Here is a 24,054-nt window from a genome sequence, read left to right as displayed (position 1 = left end):
GAACAACTCCATTTGCTTTTACAGAAGTTAATTTACCTCTCCATTATACACATACATTTGAGTATTTTATTGTCTTGAACAACTCCATTTGCTTTTACAGAAGTTAATTTACCGTTTTAGGTGCATGATCAGGTCTAAAAAGTAACAAAAAAATACAGAATTATCTTTTCTTGGGTAATTTTGGCTTCTCAAAACGATGTGGTTCATCTGGTTGGGATTCCGGGTGCTAATATCGCTCGTTTAGTTTCCCGTTTTCACCGTTACCAAGGGTGGCGGCAGCTTCATATATTGTGTTATAGGTTATATATATATGAAGCTTTGTGGCGATTTTAAAGCCGCACCTTCACTCATAGTTTTTTGTAAAACCTTATTTTATTGAAAACTTTAATTGAAAGATCATATAATAAAACTTATCGGCCATCTTTTTTCATTAAGATGTGCCAAGTATTCGCCATATCCTTGTTGCGTTAATTCCTTGAGTGAACAGAGCTTGCTGCTTGTTAGTTTGTGGTAGGAAGCACAAACTAGGGATGTTAGTGCCTACTATTTGAAGAAGTGGAAAAATAAAGAGTCTATGCAATAGACGATTTTTTACACGATTCAAATTTACCGCCTCCTTGTAGTCGTTTCAAATTTACCGCCTCTGCGTATATATTTGATTACTTCTGATTGGCTTATCAGCTCACGTGACCACGCTTTGTTTATGAGTTTGCGCACTACTCATTTCAGCGGACAGAAAAAATTTTCACAGGCGCCATTAATCGATTCTATCAACATTTCATTACCCACCCAGACCACATCCCTGTTTGTTCTTATTATCCACATTTATTTTATACTCATTGCTTTCTTTGTAGTTCTATGTGTAACATTTATATGTATAATGTAGATTTACTATTGTTATTTTATCATTTATTGCATATTGTTCTCTCTCGTAATATTTTGTCACCGCTTTCTTTGTACTTGTATGTGTACCATTTATATGTATAATGTATGTTTGCTATTGTTAGCATATTGTTCTCTCTTGTAAAATTTCTGGATATTGTACTGTGTGGGCGATTTTAAAGCCGCACCTTCACTCATAAGGTCTAAAAAGTAACAAAAAAATACAATTATCTTTTCTTGGGTAATAGCGTATATAAAATACCTGTTTAATCGCATTACTTAGAAATTTGAAGTCGTTAACAACACTGTGGAATTTGTGGTTTACATTTGTTTTATTTTCCATAAGAAATGCAGAACAACAAGTTTAATGCTGGAATATATTTTCGTGTGTATGATATTTTCGCGATTTCGCTGTACATTACTATGATCGCGAAAATATGATCCGCGAAATAATGAGAAATGGTTGAATGATATCTACCTTTAAAATCTATATTGCAACATTTAAAATCGCTTAAATATGATTTTCTCGTTTTTAAATCAAATCGCGAAAATTTGGTCCTCAAAAAAAACCGGCTATATGGTATATGTATTTATTTAAGTACTCACTGATTGGTAAGTTGAGGAAATTATCTTCACTGAAACGTTACTCAATTTATTTATTTTTGATAGGGTACGGAATGTCTACAGATGGTGATACAGTTTTCATCAATGCAGCTACCTGTACAACCCAGTACAGACCTACTAATCCCGCTATTGTCTTTGACATCCCGTTACCGGACGGCCACACAAAGGACGAGGCCCCTATACTACACCCAAAGGTCTCAGTGGACACCGCCTCGGGTAGAGAGAGAGATATGTCTGCTGTCACATCAAGACTTAAACTTGATTAATAAACATGTTTCTTTCCAGGTAATAATCAATAAGTTATTAATATCTAGTCAAACTCATTATATTTGAAAGTGTTATGCAATATTTTTTTCTGTCTAAATACTTTTAAAAACTTAAAGAGAGTAAGCAATATCTCCAAAATAACATCTTCCTATTTTGTGAAATGAATAATTTTTACTAATTATCCAAATCAAAGATTTAGTAAAAAGTTCATTCCACACTAATGTGTTAAATAATTAAAGATTGGAATTGCTACTCGCCTTTCAACACAAGATATCGTCATCATTTTTATTCATCTACACAAAGTTTTCAAAATAAAAATGGATTTTATCTGCCCAATTTTTATTTACCAGAGGCATTATTCCTTCATAAATTATACATACAATTTTATTTTAGCTTTTAGATAATCGTGTGTTGTACAATTTTCATGATTTACATGGTCTTTGCAATTCCAAAAGAAGTTTTTAATGCACGTGTCACGCTTGAAGTTTTTCCAAGTTCTTGTCATTCTAGGGGAAGTGTATGCATAATATAGATTATCCAATTGACTAAGTTTCACTTTCAAAATGTTATCACTTTAAGGTATAAGGAAAGAATAAGGAAAGAAAAAGATGACCTAGTCATTATGGTGCCCCAGTGCACAGTAAATTAAATATATAACAATATAGTATATGTTTCTGATTAAATGCCTGCCGTGTGAGTATGATCAGAATTAATTAAGGATTAATCTCTTACTTTGCTTAGTTTATGAGATGATAAACCCAATGGAGCACGAGGTAAATTGCGTAAACGCCGTACAATTTACCGACTGCTCCATTGGGTTTATCATCTCATAAACTAAGCGAAGTAAGAGGTTAATCCTTATATTTACAATATTTTCTTTAAACATTAAATTCAACGAACACTCCAGATACAATCATTTACCTGTGTTATTCGCCGTCAAAATTATACTGCCGTCATGTTGATCCATACACAACAGCCATTCAAAAAAGCGCGTCGTTGACTGACAGCTTAATCCCGCCCTTTTTTCCATGACGTCACAAAAAATAGTTATCATATTTCAGTTATTTTATTCATGTCAAATAGCAATAATTCATAAAAAATGTGTTTATTGTTTGTCTATTTGTAAAGATTGCACGTGATTTTGTGGAATGTCAAAGGAAGTCCGCCAATGTTTACGCACAGGTATTCATACGCACCGAATCGGGTCGCGTTCTGCACTAAAGTTATTGGGAAATAAACAGATTTTCCCCAATATAGTTTATCGATACAGAAACAGTGGCAATTGTAAATATTGACAGACTCATCAACATCGGGAACCTTTGACCAATTTATCAATTAAAAATATATATAAATAAGAATTTGATACTGATGTTCTTCAGTTCTTTACTGTTGAGGTTTTTTTTACATTTTGTAAACACATGTATTTTATATTACAAGAGTTGTTTTTATTTTCAAATGTGGGGTTCCGTCCAATCTATATCCTGCTATTTCACTTGACATTGCCCTTTGTTAAGACATTGAAACCTATAGGGGAAAAAAACCCCAAAAAGTAGGTCATGTGGTTTTAGATAACGTAATGTTTTTGTTGTATTCCAACAAAGAATTTTGTAATTTAATTTGTGTTTATGTTAACAAACAACTGACAATTTTATATGTATTTCTCGTGATTATACTAATTTTTTGTCGTGTTGGCTCTTCACACCAAAGGTCTGAGGAGGTTTAATTAACTGTTAGATGAGAGGTGGGTTGTAAAATCAAAATATGCATTTTTGCTGAAATTATTTTTTTTATCTTCATTGCAGTATTTGATATTTATTTATAAAAACAATCACTGAATACTTGTAGAATACATTTAGCATTTCACTTTACTTTGGAATGACGCTGTTTTTCCTATGCTGTGATACCGTCTGTGATATTGTTATACATGTGTTTCCTTTTTTATCCAAATTTATTCAAAACTCCTTCATAAATATGTTATATCACTTACAAGAACATAAATGCATTAAAGCTTTGCACTTTTAATATATGAAATCTCATCAATACATTTTCCTGTTAGAAGTTGTATAATAAAATAAAATTTAAAATATTACTTGTCAGTGTTGTTTATGAAACACCAGCTACTTAGTAAGTGACCCCATTTAAAGCTCCTTAAGATACTCCACAACCGACAGAGCATACTCATCACTTTGAAAAAAAAAATGGTGTTTAATCGTGTACGTATGTGTTTACTTAACCAAATAAGTAATATAAAATCATTTATTTTGCTTTTGATGCATGCGCAATCATTGCATAGTGCCGTTGATTTTTTTTTCGTGACGCAAAGAATTATTTTTAATATTGTTACCTCGGCATAGGTAGTAATAGTATAAAGTCAGTAACTTTTTGAAGAACACTCCTAATTCGTCTGCTCCTGTTTTTGACAAAGAGAAGTTTGCCATTTGTTGGCGATGGAGCATCTTTAAGAATGATGATTGATAACATCATCTTTGAATATATAATAAATGTAGCAATAACATAGCTAACCTATAACAGACAATGCGAACGGACTTCTTATCACCCTTGAATGGAAAAATCCACCAATTCATAAACTTTATTTTGTTTGTAGTTTTTTTTCCACAGAGGATATGCCATTGGTACGTTTTCGTTTCCTGTGTTGGATGACTACGTATGATACAGCTGCCACGTCTGCGCATTGGTCTTGCAACGATTTTCTCAATGCGGTCCGGCCTTCCTCTAGCTACTGTTGTGGCGGAAAAGCTATATCTTTTCCGCTACAACAGTAGCTAGCCTTCCTCCAACTTCAAAACAATAGATATCCTGAATAACACGGACTATAGCATAAAGCTAACTGAAATTAATTATCTACATTAGATCTCCTTTTGTTAATGGTCCATAGTTGTAAGATTTATTTCCTTTACAGATGGCTAAAAGTAACATATAATGTAGAAAAAGTTAGCTTTATCGCTGAGATCGTTTGTCTCCTTGGATTAACAAAGAAAAATGACATAGCACCAAACTTTTAATCGATCAACCTAAAAATGTCAACATATATATAGACTTGTACAGAACCTGATTGATTCTAGCTTATGAAATGCTACTGCTATAACCAAAGACTCGTCGGCATGGTTATTGACGAGTTATTACGAGGAAGATATTGACATTTTTACGCTCATTCAGCTAACCTTGCGGTCACAATTAAGAACCAAACTTTCTAAAGTGTGCTTAAAGTTAGTACATGATTATGCTAAGTGTCTAAATTACAGTTAAAATACTTTCCCTTTTCTTTGTGCCTAATGCTACGCACGTACGTTCTGGATAGGACTTTTTACTGATGTCTTATGAAATTCAAAGTCAAACTTCTCTTTGTTATAGAACAAAGATCTACATGTTACCTAATATCACTATACTTGCTTTATCAAGTCTTTCCCACTTTTGTATTCTTCATAGAGGTTGCAAAATAAAGTGGCATTTCGAGAAATGGGGAAATCTAGCCACTCATTCCAGGTCAGTTGATAAAGATATCTACCCTCCATGATATTGGATGAAACCTTTCATATCAAGCCACTTGTTACCTATATCTCCCCGCCGCTACATTGGGTACAGTATCTCATATCAGGTGATTTATTATAGATACCCCGGTATCAACCCTCCATTACATTGGATACGACCTCTCATATGAGGGCAGTTGGTATATATATCTAACCTCAAAATTTTAGGGATGTCTACTCTTCATGACAATGGGTGCAATCTCTCATATCAGGACAGTTTTTAGGGATATTTACTCTTCATAGCAATGTGTGCAACCTCTCATATCAGGTCAGTTTTTAGGGATATCTACTCTTCATGACAATACGCACAACCGCTCATATCAGGGTAGTTGTCAGGGATATCTACCCTTCATGACATTGGGTACAACCACTCATATCAGGAGAGTTGGTATATCTACCCTCCCATGATGTGACACTATGACGTTCCACGGTTTACTCTAGACGTAGGATATCCCACCCAGTGACTGCCATTATAGTCTACGGAATCGCGACACTACTGAAAAAATTGATTTGTAAGTATGTGCTGCCTAGCTTTCACTGTGATGGGATACCTGAAGTAATTATTTCAATATCGATAATTTAACGAGTGGTCTAGTACAGCGTCTGGTTGACAACACTTCAGAGTTCCCTGGATATATAGGACATGTTCGTTTGCTGAATTTCGGCTACAGGGGCGATGGAATTGGCTTTATACGTGAAATGAGTTTCAGTTTGAAAGGCAGATATTGGAGAAAATATCTGTTTTGTCCCATGGAGGTGTTTTTGATCGTTTTTGTCCAATTTATAGCAGGTAAGTATTCACCACTACAGGAATGACATTATCAATGGCTCTTTTTGCCTTGTAATTTTGTGGGCATAATTGTGTTAGTGTTTTAGAGGATGTGAAAATCATAACATGCGTTCTTTGCGTGCAAGATATCATGAGTTTAATTAGGGTGTGAAAGTCATTGGTGTTAAAATCTAGACCAATCATGAACAACGATCGGTGTTTAGTAGATGGTCTTTAGTCATTCAAGTTCCCGCCACAATATCAGGCGTACCTAATGTTAGTATCTGGCAACTGTACTATGCGTGTTTCGTATTAACAATCTCAGCTAGGGAGAGAGAGATAGAGAGCCATATGGGTGTTGTTTATTACAATGGGCAGTATAATCTACAATTTCTTCAATCAATGAATGAAATATCTTCAGTGTATTATAAATAGTGATATTGTTAAGGTATATGGAAATTATTTTTATCACTATTCGGCATCCCTCGAAATCCCTATATGTTATTTTTGCTGAAATCAATCTAAATTTCGACCGATTAGAACCCATTGTAGAGCGGTCATATTAATTGACCACATGCACACCTCTGGACCATGATACATATTTTTGCAACAGTTTTTGGGCAAAATTCAGCGGAAAAACGTCATTATTTAGTGAATGAATCTCACGTCGTTTTCTCTTAAAGGTATGACGTTACGCTCGCAAATGGATGACGTCACAATCAATACCTACCCGCAAGTGCAGATAACTCTGTAATATGCAGATGCATAATAATGTAAACCAACTTATTTTCGCGTCCGAAAAGCACGAAACAAAGTCATCGTGAAAATGTATTGGTTTACAATACGCTGAACATCTGATGCAGCATATACCTTTAATGTGTGTTAACGTCACATCCAAGCAGGATTTCTTCTGTTTTATAAAGAGACGAAATATACAAAAAATACTTATATTCCAATAGTTATCAAAGTTATGCGATAAATAGAATCATACACTCGTGACTATGTGATATGAAATTTATCAAACTTGTTAAATAATTTGATGAATCTCATATCACTTAGCCATTCATGTACTATAAATTACATTGTAAAAACATACAATCAATTCTTTTTGTTTTGACACATGTGTAATTTATCGAGTATACATTTTGCTTTGACACAAGACGTTGCAAATCTTACAGCTACATATCTGGAGCATGTATTTTATATTTTTTGATCCATTATAAGCATGCGCCGATATCAAAATATCGAACTAAATGATGTAAGGTATTATAGACAAATATGATTAAAGATGCTCCACCGCCAGGGAATGGTATTTTTTTCTCTATAAAAAAAAAAAAAAAAATAGATCAGACGATTAAGTATTTTTCTTCAATTACAAAAGTAACTTACTTTACACCATTATCCCCATGGAAAAGTTTAAACTTCTAATTTCATTTCAAGATAAAAATTTTTAAAAATAATTAATTGCATCCCGAAAAAATTCCGTGGCACTATGTCCTATATGGAATGGAGTACGGCTTGCGCATACACCGGAAGCAAAATAAATTATTTCAAATTATTATTTGTTTTAATAAGACACACACATATATTCACGATTAATTATTGTTCAAATGATGAATATCATTTTTGCTCTGTCGATGGTGGAGCATCTTTAAAGCTTTGTAAAAGAAATAGAAATCTGATGATTTTCAAAATGAATTTTGGAAGAAACTTGCATATTATGTTTCTTAGTAGATCTATGATCATTAATCACTTTATCAATTTAACCTCTTTATCACGTTTGTCATTTTTAATTAACATCTTTATAGGAATAAATCCGCATGCAAAATGCTTTTATCTTTCGTCCTGAAAAAGAACCAAATATCATCACTACCATGTACAGTAATTATTTTGTAATTTATTTTATTACCAATTTAAATTTTCTCTTACAATAATGATAGTGTTTATACTGAAGGTGTCTAGTGTAGTTTGTAATAATAAATTCGTATGACAGTTGTCTGCCTAGCGAGCACCCATCACCTAATTTTAGTTTGACATTCGAAGACAATATGATGAATTCAAAACATTCTGTATGTAGAGTGTAGTATGTCATTAAATAGTCCAATAAACGCTTGCCACTCCGATTCTAATTAACGTGGATACGATTCGCTCCAATGGGTAACATGGATGAGACAGAATTGTCAATACACTTTATCAATATGTAATGAATGTCGTCTGCCAGTGGGTAACTTTAACGTTGATCTCTGCGGTACTAGGTAACAGGATGTTATATATAGGCATAGTGTAGATCGAATGGACTTGTGGGAGTATTTATTATGTGGAGTGCTTGAACAAGAATACTGATAAAATAAATTTTGGTAAATATTATTTTTAGCTCACCTGGCCCGAAGGGATGTAGGAATGAAGGCCCTAATAGGGAAATGTAACAAATTCTTTAAAAGCCTTCTTCTTCTGTTGGAATAAAGGAATTTAATTCTAATTTGGTCTGGAGCTTCTTTGGGTGAAGGGGAACCAATTTTTTAATGAACGGTTGGTCTGGTCACCCAGGGGACTGATGGGTGTGGCCGAATATAGAAAATGTATCAAATTCTTTAAAACCCTTTTTTTCTGTTAAATTAAACAATAAAGTTCAAACCTAAAGCCTTCAAATTGGTAGCTTGTGTTCTTAGACTGGAACAGATGAGCGATACAGGCCCAATGGGCCTGTTCTTATTGTTTTTGTTGACATTATCTGAAGTTCAGATGGCATAAATTTTAGTCAGTTTATAAATGTATCATTGTTGTATTTTACACACTGTCTACTTATCAATGCATGACTCTTCGACATTCAATATTTTTACGTTATACAGTGAGTCAATTATGCAGCAGGGTCAACATAATGACAGTTTGCCCCTATATTGCCATTACACAATTGAAGCTAATCAGCTTTGTGATATAAGGATTATAACGTTGGTAATTTCACTTCTTGATTGTCAGCTTGTGTCTGTATCAAAATCTTTGTGGGGTATTCAAATCGTATGTCATCCGTAGTCCGTCCCTCGGTCCATCCGACCGTAAACAATTATCGTTATAACTATTTCTCAGAAAGGGATCATTCTCACATGCATGTAGACTCCCCTTGTGCCCTCGTTTACATTTAACTTAGTTTTAAAAACCTAGTTTTACCTAGTTTTACAATAGTCTCTAGACAATACAGATAACCTAACAATGGATCTAGATTTTTTACAATGTCTCTAGACAATACAGATAACCTAGTTTTACAATGATTCTTCTATACAATACAGATAACCTAGTTTTAACCTAGTTTTACAATAGGTCTCTATACAATACAGATAACCTAGTTTTACAATGGTATACAATACAGATTTTTTTACAATGTTTCTTCTATACAATACAGATAACCTAGTTTTACAAAGGTTCTTCTATACAATACAGATAACCTAGTTTTAACCTAGTTTTACAATGTCTTCTAGACAATACAGAGTTCTTCTACTCACAATACAGATAACCTAGTTTTCTAGTTTACAATGACAAATGTTCTAGTTTTTTTAACTATACAATACAGATAACCTAGTTTTACAATGATCTTCTATACAATACAGATAACCCTAGTTTTTTACAATAGTCTAGACAATACAGATAACCTAGTATTTACAATATGTCTCTATACAATACAGATAACCTAGTTTTACAATGATCTTCTATACAATACAGTAACCTAGTTTTACAATGGTCTCTACACAATACAGATAACCTAGTTTTACAATGATCTTCTATACAATACAGATAACTTTTTAACAATACAGATAGACAATACAGATAACATAGTACAATGATCTTCTATACAATACAGATAACCTAGTTTACAATGGATCTTCTATACAAATACAGATAACCTAGTTTACAATATAGATCTTCTACAATACAGATAACCTAGTTTTTACAATAGTCTCTACAACAATACAGATAACCTAGTTTTACAATAGTCTCTAGACAATACAGATAACCTAGTTTTACAATAGTCTCTAGACAATACAGATAACCTAGTTTTACAATGATCTTCTATACAATACAGATAACCTAGTTTTACAATGGTCTCTATACAATACCTAGTTTTACAATAGTCTCTCTATAATGCAGATAACCTGCCGCAATATTCCGATGTGTGAACGTTTCCGAGGTTTGACCTTCTTTGGTTTAAAACGTTGTAGTTAAAACATTATAACCACTTTCAGGCCATATATTTCCGAGGGTTAGCAAATTAAGATCGTGCAAATGTTTTCGGTAATTGTGTCGAATGTTTTTGCTACATAATGTTTTAAGACTGATGTAATACGATTTAATACGATGAAATATAGTCATACATATCAGAAAATATAAAAATTAACTTATTTACAATATATTATGGTGTACAACTGTGCACTTACACTTGCAATCATATCATTGTTTCTATCTACAAAAATGTTTTCCAATAACTGTAGCTGCTACGGTTACACATAATACATTATGTATAGTTTTTCTTGGATGATAATAGATTTGCACTGAATATGTAATTGCTTGTAAAACAAATCCGCCGTCTCTCTCCGATAGCGTCCCCTATTGATTTCTTAAAACATCGCAGAACCTTGTTCGTTTGTGAAATATTCATAAGGCACTTTAAATCCATTACCAATGATGATTTCTGTTGTTTTGTGTCCAATGACATCAAACAGTCACGATATTCATTTATATGGATGGTTGGAGCTCAAAACGTAAATAGGACATGGTAACTTTGACATTGTCAAGGGTGATATCTACTACTCTAAAAATAATGACATTGCCAAGGAAAATATCTCCTATTACAAAAATAACAACATTGTCAAGGGTAATATCCACTGTTCCAAAAATAATGACATTGTCAAGGGCAATATCTACAATTCCAAAAATAATGACAACGTAAAGGGTAATTAATATCTACTAATTCAAAAATAATGATATTGCTGAGGGTTATATTTACGATTAAAAAATAATGACATTGTCAAGGGTAATATCTACTATAATCCAAAAACAATACATTAACAATTATTTGAGTCGTACCAGGGTTGGGAAGTGAAGAAAGGTACCTGGAGGAGAAAAACCAACGATATACTGCTAGTATCCGGCAGTCACCCCACATGGGTTTCGAACTCTTGACCAAGATGTGGGGGCTTGTGAAAATATATCTGGATCAATCCCCAAATCCAACATCCATAACTATATATGAATTTTGAGACAAAACCTTTTCAACTTCAACTATCAAACTTTTAAGCAACTTCGATAACTAGGGCCCAAGGGAAGTCTATATACGAAATTTAAGACAGATCCCTTTGTAAGTATCTCTGAGAATAGCGGTAGCAAATTTCAACAGGCGAAATCCAAGACGGCGGCTTGTCGGCTAGCTTGTTGACCGATCAGTTTCAAAATTCAAAATTCTGTATTGTATAGAGACTGTTGTAAAACTAGGTTGAAACTAGGTTATCTGTATTGTATAGAAGAAACATTTGTAAAACACTAGGTTATCGTCTGTATTGTAGGTATAGAAAAGACTATTGTAAAACTAGGTTAAAACTAGGTTATAGAGTACTTTGTAGAAGACTGTTGTAAAACTATGTTATCTGTATTGTATAGAGACTATTGTAAAACTTTAGGTTATTGTAAAACTAGGTTATCTGTATTGTATAGAAGACTATTGTAAAACTAGGTTATAGAACTATTGTAAAACTATGTTATCTGTATTGTATAGAGACTATGTAAAACTAGTAAAACTAGGTTATCTGTATTGTATTAAGAATAGAGACTAGTATTGTAAAACTTGTAAAACTAGGTTATCTGTATTGTATAGAGACTATTGTAAAACTAGGTTATACTGTATTGTATAGTATAGAGACTATAGTAAAAACAAGTATCTGTATTGTAAAACTAAAACTAGGTTATCTGTATTGTATAGAAGAACATTGTAAAACTAGGTTATCTGTATTGTATAGAAGACTAATTGTAAAACTAAGGTTATCTGTATTGTATAGAAGATCATTGTAAAACTAGGTTATCTGTATTGTATAGAGACTATTGTAAAACTAGGTTATCTGTATTGTATAGAGACTATTGTAAAACTAGGTTATCTGTATTGTATAGAGACTATTGTAAAACTAGGTTATCTGTATTGTATAGAGACCATTGTAAAACTAGGTTATCTGTATTGTATAGAAGACTATTGTAAAACTAGGTTATCTGTATTGTATAGAGACTATTGTAAAACTAGGTTATCTGTATTGTATAGAGACTATTGTAAAACTAGGTTATCTGTATTGTATAGAGACTATTGTAAAACTAGGTTATCTGTATTGTATAGAAGAACATTGTAAAACTAGGTTATCTGTATTGTATAGAGACTATTGTAAAACTAGGTTATCTGTATTGTATAGAGACTATTGTAAAACTAGGTTAAAACTAGGTTATCTGTATTGTATAGAGACTATTGTAAAACTAGGTTTATCTGTATTGTATAGAAGATATTGTAAAACTAGGTTATCTGTATTGTATAGAAGATCATTGTAAAACTAAGTATTGGTCTAGAGACTATTGTAAAACTAGGTTATCTGTATTGTATAGAAGACCATTGTAAAACTAGGTTATCTGTATTGTATAGAGACTATTGTAAAACTCAGGTTATCTGTATTGTGATAGAGACTATTGTAAAACTAGGTTAAAACTGTATTGTATAGAAGATCATTGTAAAACAGGAATCAAAACTAGGTTATTCGTGAATTGTATAGAGAGACTATTGTAAAACTAGGTTATCTGTATTGTATAGACTCTACTATTTGTAAAACTAGGTTATTGTAAAACTAGGTTTATCTGTATTGTATAGAGACTATTGTAAAACTAGGTTATCTGTATTGTATAGAAGAACATTGTAAAACTAGGTTATCTGTATTGTATAGAAGATCATTGTAAAACTAGGTTATCTGTATTGTATAGAGACTATTGTAAAACTAGGTTATCTGTATTGTATAGAGACTATTGGTAAAACTAGGTTGGGTCTGTAATGTATAGAAGAAACATTGTAAAACTAGGTTATCTGTATTGTATAGAAAGAACTATTGTAAAACTAGGTTATCCTGTATTGTATAGAGACTATTGTAAAACTATGTTATCTGTATTGTATAGAGTACTAGGTTGTAAAACATATGTTAAAACTAGTTTATCTGTATTGTATATAAAACTGAAATTGTATAGAGACTATTGTAAAAACATAAACTAGGTTATCTGTTATAGAGATTGAACACTTATTGAAACATACAGAAGATCTGTTAAAACTAGGTAACTGTATTGTATAGAAGAAACCTTGTAAAACTAGTGTCAGTATTATTCTGTATTGATAGGACCTAGGTGGGGTGTGTTGCTTGTAATACTGTCGATAAACTTGGTTAAAACATGCTTCTGTGATTGTAGAAGGAGACATTATAAAACTGTTGTAGGGCAAAAACTATGGTTCCACTCATGTTATATGCTTTTTATAGAATGACTTTTGTAGGTCTATAACTTGGCACTGCAGGTAGGGCTATTAGAATTGTACCTGCTGCCCTAAACTAAAAGGCGACTTAGGATCTTAGATTTTCACTTCTTCCCTAACCAACTTTTTCTTTCCTAATGCCTACCTTGGCACCGCCACACATTAGCGTTCTGCGAAGAAGCTCTGGGTTCTGTCCCCTGGCCGAGACACACAAAATCTATAAAAGTGTAGTGCGTCAGTATACAGGGAGTGGGCGGAATATTATAGCACTACAAAGTTCCCTCTATACAACGCAATGAAACTACATGAATATTTACCGCAGTCTCCAAATCCACGCACACCTCGCCACGGCCTTTACACGCAACCACATCAGACATACATGGGTGGCAAGTCCTTACTTGACCATGGCTGTTTAATAGGACGGTGTATTTTTTTCGACACGCATGATTTTCGCATGAAAATTTCATGTCATTATCATATGTGTGTCATGCGACCAAGTTGAATTTTCAATTTTTTGTTTAAATTTTAAACTTTTCCTAAATTTTGATATTTTCAGCTCTTTTGCATCTCATGTCTTTTTACGGTATATTACGATACAAATCTGTTTTCTCAGCTAACTGATTTTGAGTTGAGTGTTAGAGTGGGGGGGGTTGGGGGGGGGGGGGGGGGACTAGTATATGTAGGCCCGGTACAAACCAAAAAAATACAACGATATATATATTACAGTTCAGACCCGCCGTCCTTGTTCGGAAAATATCTCCAAAAAAGTCCAAAAATGATGAACATCAAAACTCACATGAAAATGGAACAAAATTTAAACATCTTTGATGAATAGATTTTTAAAGAAACGAGAATTCTTGTGTCATGAATGTGATACCAAATATTGCTTTTGTGTAAAAAGGAATACCGGCCTATAATAAGTTATTTGTTCGCCATTATGAAACCTATCTGTCAGCAATCATGTTATTGGTTTCGGAAATTACACCATCCCGGAAACCGATCGCGTGAGGGCGCTGTCCTACGGACTTGAGAATGTTGACAGCCGTATGAGGCATATAGGGCGCTCCACCGTACTTGTTTTTTTTAAATTATGCGTGTCATGAACCGCTGTCAGTGATGCCACTGTCAATCGCGATCGGCCATTAGTTAAAACTAATAGGACGGCATCCAAAATCACCCTGTTATGCTCAAAATGTTTAGGAAGTAAAAAACAATACATGAATTACATCGTGAGTCTAAATGGAGTCAGAATTACTCAGGTCGTTTCGGTGCCGAGTTGATACAGTTAATTGGTGCAGGTAAAAGGGAAGTCATTTCAGGTACATTAGTTACTTAATGTACGAAATGATGTAAGTTATTTGGCGTATTAAAATAAATACTGTTAATTAGTGTTAAAGTTAACTTAGTTAAGCTTCATTAGTTGGGAATATTACCGGTTTATCCTATTTTGAAACAAATCTTTTAAATGGGCGATACTGCATTGATACATTAAATAAGTTTTATGAAGTTTCATACAGTAGTAATCTGGCTTCTTAATCAAATGCTATTACTATTGTAATACTTTTTTGAGTTTCTTTTTCGAGAAAAAATGAACATGGTTGTGGAAAGCGTTGATACCACCAATATAATCTCCATCTCCTGTGACCCATGACCAAGCCCCCCAATACAGCCCAACATTTAATCTTCCAATTAAAGTTAATACTCAATATTGCCTGATGAATTAACCATAAGCAAAGTTTCAAGTGCAAGACCACCCTTTTTGTGCAAATCCCCTTTAGTAAGTGAATAGCATTACAGAGCTACAAAATTAGGTTAAAACTTAGGTTCTATTAGAGTCTGATTATTTCCATCGTATGCCTCATTTTATAGCCTTTTGTAGACTTTTGTAAAACTAGGTTTGCAAAACTAGGTTATATGTATTGACAGGGAAATGGATTAAAACTTTTTCTATGCTTTTTTATATAGAAGACTTTTGTAAAACTAGGTTAAAACTAGGTTATATGTATTGAATAGAGATATTGGAAAAACTAGGTTAAAACTAGGTTCTATGCTTTTTATAGAAGACTATTGTAAAACTAGGTTAAACTAGGTTTTATGTATTGTATAGAAGATTATTGTAAAACTAGGTTATCTGTATTGTATAGAGTCCATTAAAAACAAATTTTCTGTATTCTATAGAGATATTGGAAAACTAGGCTATATGTATTGTATAGAGATATTGAAAAACCAGGCTATCAGTATTAAAGAGAGACTATTAGGAAACTAGATTTTATGTATTTTATAGAGACAATTGTAAAAATAGGTTATCTGTATTGTATAGAGACTATTCTACCACAATAGGCGGTGTTATTCAACTCTCAGTACATTGAATAAACACTGCAGCTGTTGATTAACACTTTGTTTATACCACACGTGGTATAAACTCTGTACGCATTCTGATTGGTTGACACGGTGAACTTTGACCGAACTACGTATTTCTCAGTGTCACCTCATCATTGTCAACGTCATCAATATTCAAATGACGTCATTCTATGTTGTGATCGCCGCTTGACGCCGAAAACTGCTGTTGGAAAGCGTATGCGTCATGGTCGTTTTATCAAAACACGTTACGTTTTCATACATGTTAATATAAATTGACCTTTAGTACTGATCTTGACGGACAAGGATTTTACTGATGAGTTTCGTAGACTTAACGTGTATGATACGAAGTTGATGTTGATGGTAATCTTGATGATTATCTGGCGGGAAATAGACGATGCCGTGTCGTGCGATTGCTTTTACATGTAAACATGTAGTACGCCATTGAGTTTTATTTTCTGGAAGTAACTATGAAGATTTGAACTCAATAAGACGTTAAATGAATATTACTTAATCCTAAAGATGTTCCCAATGAGAAGAATTGGATATCGATGGCTTCTTTATCAAATGATGACTTTTGAATACTAATTTGTGTCTTTTTGCTGATGAAAATATTACTATACCTTATTTGCATATTTCGGTAAATACATGTTACCGTATCCCTGCCGTATTTCTATCTGCTAAAAAACGAATATTATTGTGGTAGAAACAGGTGGTTGTTGAATATTGAATTTATTCCACACTCGTAAGTTATTTTTTAAAAGTTTCAAAATACACGCGCTAATGCTCCTGTCTTTTGTAACTTTTAAAAAATAACTCGATCGTTTGGAACAAATTCAATATTCAACAACCACTCATTGTGTAACCTCTATTTGTGAAACAAGGTTTTATGTATTATATAGAGACTATTATAAAACTAGGCTATCTTATTATACAGAGACTATTTTAAAACTAGATTATATGTATCATATATATACTATTCTAAAACTAGGCTATCTTATTATACAGAGACTATTTTAAAACTAGATTATATGTATCATATATATACTATTCTAAAACTAGATTTTATGTATTATTTAGAGACTATTATAAACTAGGTTATCTTATTATAGAGAGACTACTTAAAAACTGTGTTTTCTGTTTTCTATAGACACTGATTTCTATTTTGCGACAAAATTTTATTCTTTTAGAACAAAATATGTCTTCAACTATATATGGATTCTTTTGCAAGATGCCCCGATCAAAGTTGATTTAATTTAAATAATAAATATTCAGGATTTTTTGGGAAAAACTAATTAAAGCTTGAGCATTTTCATTGACTAAAACATTTACTTAATTAGCCCAAATATGACAAATGATGTTGTGGTTTGACTGGAATTTAGATGAAATTATCTACAGAAGATCTTAGTATAAGGATTCATTTGTGAACTTTTATTTTATTTTATGGGGACGTGACAGAAACATCTCAGCATATCCTCATCATTATAAACCGCTAAGACTTTGTTAATATCTCAACAACATAAACTTTATTCAAATTGCTCCTGACATGTTCGCGATTTATTTTGCTGGTGACTCCAGCTGCTAAAAACATCTACATCGAATTTACATTAAAGAAAAGGCGATCTCTGCGCAGCAAAGATTTATTTATAAAACTGTAGTAAGATATGGTTTATTTTGTTTGATTAATTGATGTCCTATTAACACACAAGGTCATGTAAGGCCGACCTCCCATATATGTGGTGTGTGTTTTAGGAGACTGCGGTATATTCGTGATGTGTCTTCTTGTATAGTGGAACTCTCACCCTTTTTATAGTACTATATCACTGAAGCATGCAGCCGATGACACCCACCCGGTCACTTTATACTGACAACGGGCGAACCAGTCGTCCCACTCCCTTTACGCTGAGTGCTAAGCAGAAGCAAATACAACCACTTTTATTGACTATGATGTGTCTCGCCCAGGGATAAGATATAGTACTGCCTAATCTATAACGCAAATGAAATTGAACACCCGATCAAGAATGTACTTGTCATCAAATTATTCGTACCTTAAATGATCTGAAGTGACCAACTGCTGTGACCATGTTGTAACTGTCTGTTGGAATATTGACTTTTCCAATATACGAAAATTTTACACCTACAGTTAGAATTCTAAACATGCAAATATCAGTTCCTTACAATTAAAAGCCCACATCAGGATCCGGCAAAGCCATTGTTTATTTTTCTATACAATTTCGACAAAGATCTGGCAGTAGATCCGTCCATACTGAGTGTATCAATAGCACTACAGGAAAAACAAGGTAAAAAATCAATATGTGTGTTCCGTGCCGCGAACCTTGGGTACATTACAGCTATTGTGTTGATTATGTGTGCTGTTTCAATGTTCCTGGAATATCGAACATTCGAAGTGAAAATTTGCTTATCTCTGTTGTAAAATCAATTGATTATATATCCTGGTTATTTTTCTACTGCATTATGTTACTACTACTAATCGTAATGGTTTTATCAATATGATATGGCCAGTGATACCCCCGTGATAACACCAATATGTTCTATGGTGTTGTAGCTATGTTAATAACATGTTGATATTTTAAGTAAAATTATCATCAAAATGTCCTTTTTTTACGCTCATTGGATTCTATTACATAATTGATTTTTACCCAATTAAATGTAGTGATATTTACACACCTATAAATGGCTACTTTGGTGCAGTTAAACAGAGCTAAAGTGATCAAAAGTGCGTATGCTTTATTCATGACTTACATTAGGTAATATGAGGTACAATCAGCTTGTGTTTGATCGGGTTTGAGTTTTCAAAAGCATGCGCATAGTACCCTTTTTAACTTTGGCATGCAATTAGCGGTTGTAAATTAAATGACACAAAATTGGCATCAAAGCATTTCAATCATCAAACATTTTCCTATTATCTACTTTGAGGAACCTTGAACATTAAACGAGAGCAATGTTATAAGAATAGACGTCCGAACCCAGCATTTGGGGTAAAATACAAACACTGAGTACACTCTGGGTCTTGTGTCATATCTCCATTACATAGTGAAATGAAATGTATTCGCTCTATTTAGACGCTGTATTTGGGGTGAAACATTCAGATTTGTGGAAAAAGGACTCTAAATCATAAATCTAACATTATTCTCAGATGTTACTATAGCACTGAATAGGTGAGTTGGTGTCGATTTGAGCCCCCGGTTTAAATACCATATGTTAAATCAATTTTGTGTCATACTTGAGTTACAACCGTAGGGTAATGTCAACATCGTCCGCTAAACTTGCCTATATTATTAGGCTTTTTAATTTTTTTCCCATAATAGGTATATAAGGCAAAAAAAGCAAAAAATAAAAAAAAAAAAAAAAATAAAAAAAATAACAAAAGCCTAATAATAAAGGCAGGTTTAACAGACTATGTCAAACAGGACTCAATGTTTATGCTTTTTAAAATTCATATCCGGTCAGATAAACGCTGACAGAACCTGTAAAAGACACTAATAAACATAATAAAATGGTGATTTGATGCCATATATATCATTTAGAACTTGCTGGACATTTGTTCTGAAACGTTGTTGATATTTTGTCAAAGCTTCGCAACAAAAACGAGTCAACATTAATACCTAAGGTTATCTTTTATTGTTTATTTTAATACATACATTTATAAACAAAAAACTGTGCTTAATATCTTTTATTTTGATTTATTTCACAGTTACAAATAAAATGAAAAAGTTCCAATCTTATAGTCCATTATTCCAAAAGGCCAAAATTGCAAACAAATCCAAAGTGGTACAATGTTAGATGAAATTAAACTCTCAAAAAATGAGAGTACAGTCTAAATTTTGTGTTATACATATGTAACTCCATTACATTAACACACATGTATGCTCAAGTTAAATATGTTAAATATAATACATTAAAATTCCGATTTTTGAGGGACTCCTTTTTTCTATGAAATGATTACGCCGTCGTTTGTTTCAGCAAATCAGAGACGGAGTTACAAACGGCGTCATTATTTACGTTATGAGATGATAATACATTTTTATCCAATGAAAATGCTCGTTGCAAGTAAGATTGCATTATGTTGTTTTGACGTTTTGTTTTCAGTTGTCTGGTGTAACAGCACTGAGGTGTGCACGAACCTTCACGACAAATTCACGTGTGAATATGGCTGCTGTGGCGACTACAGGAAAGAGAGATGTTGCTCTTTTGCGGGAACCATTGTTGGTATCGTAATCGGTGCTGCTCTCTTCATCGGTGTCATCGCTGGACTCGTCTACTGCTACATTAAAAAGCGAGGAAAGACAGGCTCCATATTCCCTTGTGGGGGCAACAGATCTGTGAATCCCCACGGGACCCAGCGTCGACAGCCTGGCCGGGTGACAGTCATTCAAACAACGCACTGCTATAACGCAGGTACGTATGGTTCACATTTACTAGCATCCTCGATATTCCAGGGGTTCCGATCACTGACGATCTCTACACCCCTGGACTATCTCATCGTAAAACTGGAGGCAACAGAACAGAACAGGTAATTTAGTCCTTTGATGTACATCAAAAGAACCGTATAACGGTACACTGTGACTGACTATGTGGCTTTGAAGTTGGGCGTCGCTCTCTCTGCAGTCTTCAAAGGAAATCTTTGCTGGTCTGTGATTGGTCAAATATTTTCAGTTGAGCTGCCTTCAATTTCACCATGAGATAGTCCAGGGGTGTAGAGATCGTAAGTGATCGGAACCCCTGGAGTATCGAGGATGATTTACTAGAGAAGGACTGAAATGATATGCTTTTTTAAATAATATGCTTATTACATGAACAGCTTTAAAGCGGTGATCACTTGTTGACAAACATATTATCTCGCAACTTGTAAAAATCACTTACGAGAGACATTAGATTTTCGTTATTTTCAAATGTCCTTTTCAATATGTTTAGTTTCAGGCTATTCCTGGTTTAAATTTAAAAAAATAATGAAGTCAAATAGTTAATGTCAATCGTACCTATTTTTGATGATATGTGAGGAATACATATTACATTTATTCATGTGATGTTAATACGGTCTGAATATGTATCTATAATATAGTATGAAATCAATCTATCTAAAATGTCTATCTTAAAAGATACTGTTATCCGAAATAACTGACATCAATTTCTACATTGGTGATGGGTTTCAACAATCACGTTAAGGAGGAAACAGTTGGATTTTGAGAAATCAAAAGGCTCAGTGGGATTAAATTACCAGGTTAAGGTTATAATGTTGAAATGTTACATAATTACGTGATTATAAGTGTTAAGATGGGTTGGGCAAAGCTGGATCTGAATAATTTTAAGAGGCCCAATGGGCTGAAATTGCCAGGTTTGAGTGCAAATGTTGAAATATTGTTACCGTAACAACTGACTTTGATGTCTACGTTAACGCAAGTTTATAAGTGTTAATTATGATGGGTATGTACATTCAATTTAAGGGAAAAATGATGGATTTGGGGTTTTACAAGAGGCCAGAGGGGCCAATTTTTACTGAACTTTTCCTCTACAACTGGCACTGATTTTTATTTGGTATAGAGGTTAGGTTTACATAATACACTGTATGTTGTTGTGGACAATCATTTTAAAGAAACTTCAAGAGGCCCAACGGGCAAAACATACACTCGCATGGTTAAACTCTTAGATATTTGAAGGTTGCCAGAGGCGAGCTTTGCTGTTTTCAAACAGCCCTTGTGAGACATTTACTCACCTGCCGTTATGTATTTTTGCTGGCTTAATGAAGAGGATGCCACCTTCCTTGGTAGGGCACTGACTATTCAATCATAGACATTTTACATGTCCATTGTATATAAATCTGACGTTCGTATTTATATTTTCAGGAAGAGGAAGACGAGGAATACAAAGCGCAGTGGCCGGGTATGAAGGGATTGTGCCTTACTCTGATAGCAATGAACCTAGTGTGAAACCTCCCATGCCCCCGGCCTACGAGCCCGCACTCCCTCCCCCTCCTCCGTATTCCTCTTTGAGTGGCCGGACTAGCACGGGCATCAACACCATGGACAACAACTACGACCCCACCCTTACAACGCCGCCGGTATCCTGACCCCAGGGGTGATGGGATCGCAACCCTGGGAGCGATTCTAGGAATGATATAGTTTGATAGAATTTGACTACATGGATTTATCGGAAATTCGGTTTATGAACCAAAGAGGATTTTGCTTTCTTTTGAGAGAAAAATATAATCTGATGCGAGGCCAAAGAATCTGGATTTTATCCTTTTTTACACAAGAACATCATATGTAATTCCCAGTATTTTGGTCAAATTTTGACATGAGGCCTATTTATATGTGTACATTATATCGGTTATTTTTATGTGCCTTACGTAGTTTTTATCATAACCTCATATTGAAAGATTTTTGTACAACAGACATTTGCCTTATAAGAGGTAACATGCGGAGTTGTAGAGAAGTTAAATATTTTTTTCTATCCATTGAAATAGCAGATGCGTTCCAGGATTTGGTAAGAGAACACAAAGGATATTAGACGCTTGAACAGTTACCAAATTAGACGAAACACATGAGCTATCAGAAACGTATTTCATAAACATACATATGTTGGTGAATTGTGCGTTACATTTTCACAAATATATTATTCAAATATATCATGACCTGAACGTTGCAATATAATGATAGATTGACTCATGATAATCTAAGTGACAGTTTAGAAAAAAAAAAAACAAAAAAAAACTTAGTAATAAATACGCATGCATTTTATTTCTGAGATAAAGAGGACTCGATCGTCACGGTTCACTACACATTGCCATCATACGAGTTTACTCCAGACGGAGTTACTCCTGTGGATAATTTCATATTATATATTCCAAGACAAGTATATTTCAATACCGACTTCTGTAAGTTAAAGTAGAAGACCTCGCTTGGACGCATTAAGGAAAATTTAATTTAGAATTTAGAAAACGAGTTGAAGTGTAGGTAAATTAATTTAAAATAATTAAAATGGAATCAGCGAAGAAGTTCCGTAACTATCCAACCTCAATAAACAATCAGTATTCAATGGTCGGAGGATCAGATGTTATTATCAAACATCAAACATATGTAAAACCAATATGACCTAGTTAAGTTCTATAGCGAATACATATCATTAGTAAAATCGATTCGAGATATGAATTGCCTGATAATTATTAATTCAGAGACATATTGGCCCTGCTGCTCATTCAAGTGTAACTGCATCATTCCTATATTGTTAAACTGCTTTCCGTGCTGCGGTAGTGTTACAAACTAGAACATCGTGAGAAGCGGACATGATCATGAACTTTATAAACCGAGAAGTTCAACTGACCTGGATTCAGGACAGTCAACATAGAGTTTTTTATAGAGTGTCATGTTTTACTCAGCTAATGAGTTTGGGTTCTGTATTTATGCGACAACATAAAGTAACACAGCCAACCTTCACACATATTGCGTTGTGTTAATAAAACAATAAGATTCGTGTATTGTTACCATTGTACCATAATATATAATTTTTTCATATGATTCTGATACATTTAACAATTATTTTCATCAAACACAGACCTCTTTCAAGTGACAGATATTTTTAACAACTCTGTAAAAAATAAAAGAATAAATTATATTTTCCAACTGAATTTTTGTAATAATATCTATAATTCTTATATACATTTATCATGTTTAGCAATTTTTTGAACGTAAGTACAAGTATTTGTGAATAAATGTTCTTCTACCGTCTGATTTTATCATCACACATAAAACTTGTGAAGGTAACTACAAGATTTCAAAAGGGGATATACATAGTATGTTTTCAGCACTCACGTTCTGTCTGTTTACATTTGTATATCAAGAAATTTAAATTCATTAAAATGTGACATTATTTAGTGCTATTTGACAATAAAATTTTATATTGATGATCTTGTCTGCGTATTTTTTGAGACTTTTTAGTAAAGGACTTTTGAAATCATTTAATAACTTTTTATTCGTTGAAATTATTCATCAAACTAACTAGAAAGGATCATAGTTGTAACTCCTATTCACCATGATTCATAGGTATTTTTTCTATTT

At 33.4% G+C, this 24,054-nt stretch overlaps 2 protein-coding genes across 3 annotated transcripts in view; both read left to right on the top strand.

Annotated features, from left to right (window-relative positions):
- The window catches only part of LOC138336801 (metallophosphoesterase MPPED2-like), a 28,874-nt gene extending 26,510 nt beyond the window's left edge, over positions 1–2,364 (top strand). For both annotated transcript variants that reach the window (XM_069286369.1, XM_069286368.1), the window contains exon 6: positions 1,552–2,364. In XM_069286369.1, coding sequence (XP_069142470.1) covers positions 1,552–1,772 — 221 coding nt within the window. In that variant the 3' untranslated portion in view covers positions 1,773–2,364. The remainder of the gene's footprint in view (positions 1–1,551) is intronic.
- Positions 2,365–5,829: 3,465 nt separating this feature from the next.
- On the top strand, positions 5,830–23,599 carry LOC138336864 (cysteine and tyrosine-rich protein 1-like). Its single transcript, XM_069286467.1, has 3 exons — positions 5,830–6,111; positions 20,090–20,398; positions 21,844–23,599. The coding sequence occupies exons 1-3, from the start codon at positions 6,021–6,023 to the stop codon at positions 22,065–22,067; spliced, it is 624 nt and encodes a 207-aa protein (XP_069142568.1). The 5' UTR covers positions 5,830–6,020; the 3' UTR covers positions 22,068–23,599.
- Positions 23,600–24,054: the final 455 nt, after the last annotated feature.

This window comes from Argopecten irradians, chromosome 12 (genome assembly GCF_041381155.1).
Source record: "Argopecten irradians isolate NY chromosome 12, Ai_NY, whole genome shotgun sequence".
Taxonomy (NCBI): Eukaryota; Metazoa; Mollusca; class Bivalvia; order Pectinida; family Pectinidae; genus Argopecten; species Argopecten irradians.
The sequence above is the reverse complement of the archived record's forward strand: the minus strand, read 5'-3'. Positions and strand labels throughout refer to the sequence as shown.

What these genes read in the sequence shown, in the direction of transcription:
- LOC138336864 (XM_069286467.1), top strand. Translation starts at nt 6,021, where the DNA reads ATGAGTTTCAGTTTGAAAGGCAGATATTGGAGAAAATATCTGTTTTGT. An exon ending in TTTTGTCCAATTTATAGCAG is followed by an intron (nt 6,112 to 20,089) that starts GTAAGTATTCAC and finishes TTTTGTTTTCAG; the next exon opens with TTGTCTGGTGTAACAGCACT. An exon ending in AACGCACTGCTATAACGCAG is followed by an intron (nt 20,399 to 21,843) that starts GTACGTATGGTT and finishes TTATATTTTCAG; the next exon opens with GAAGAGGAAGACGAGGAATA.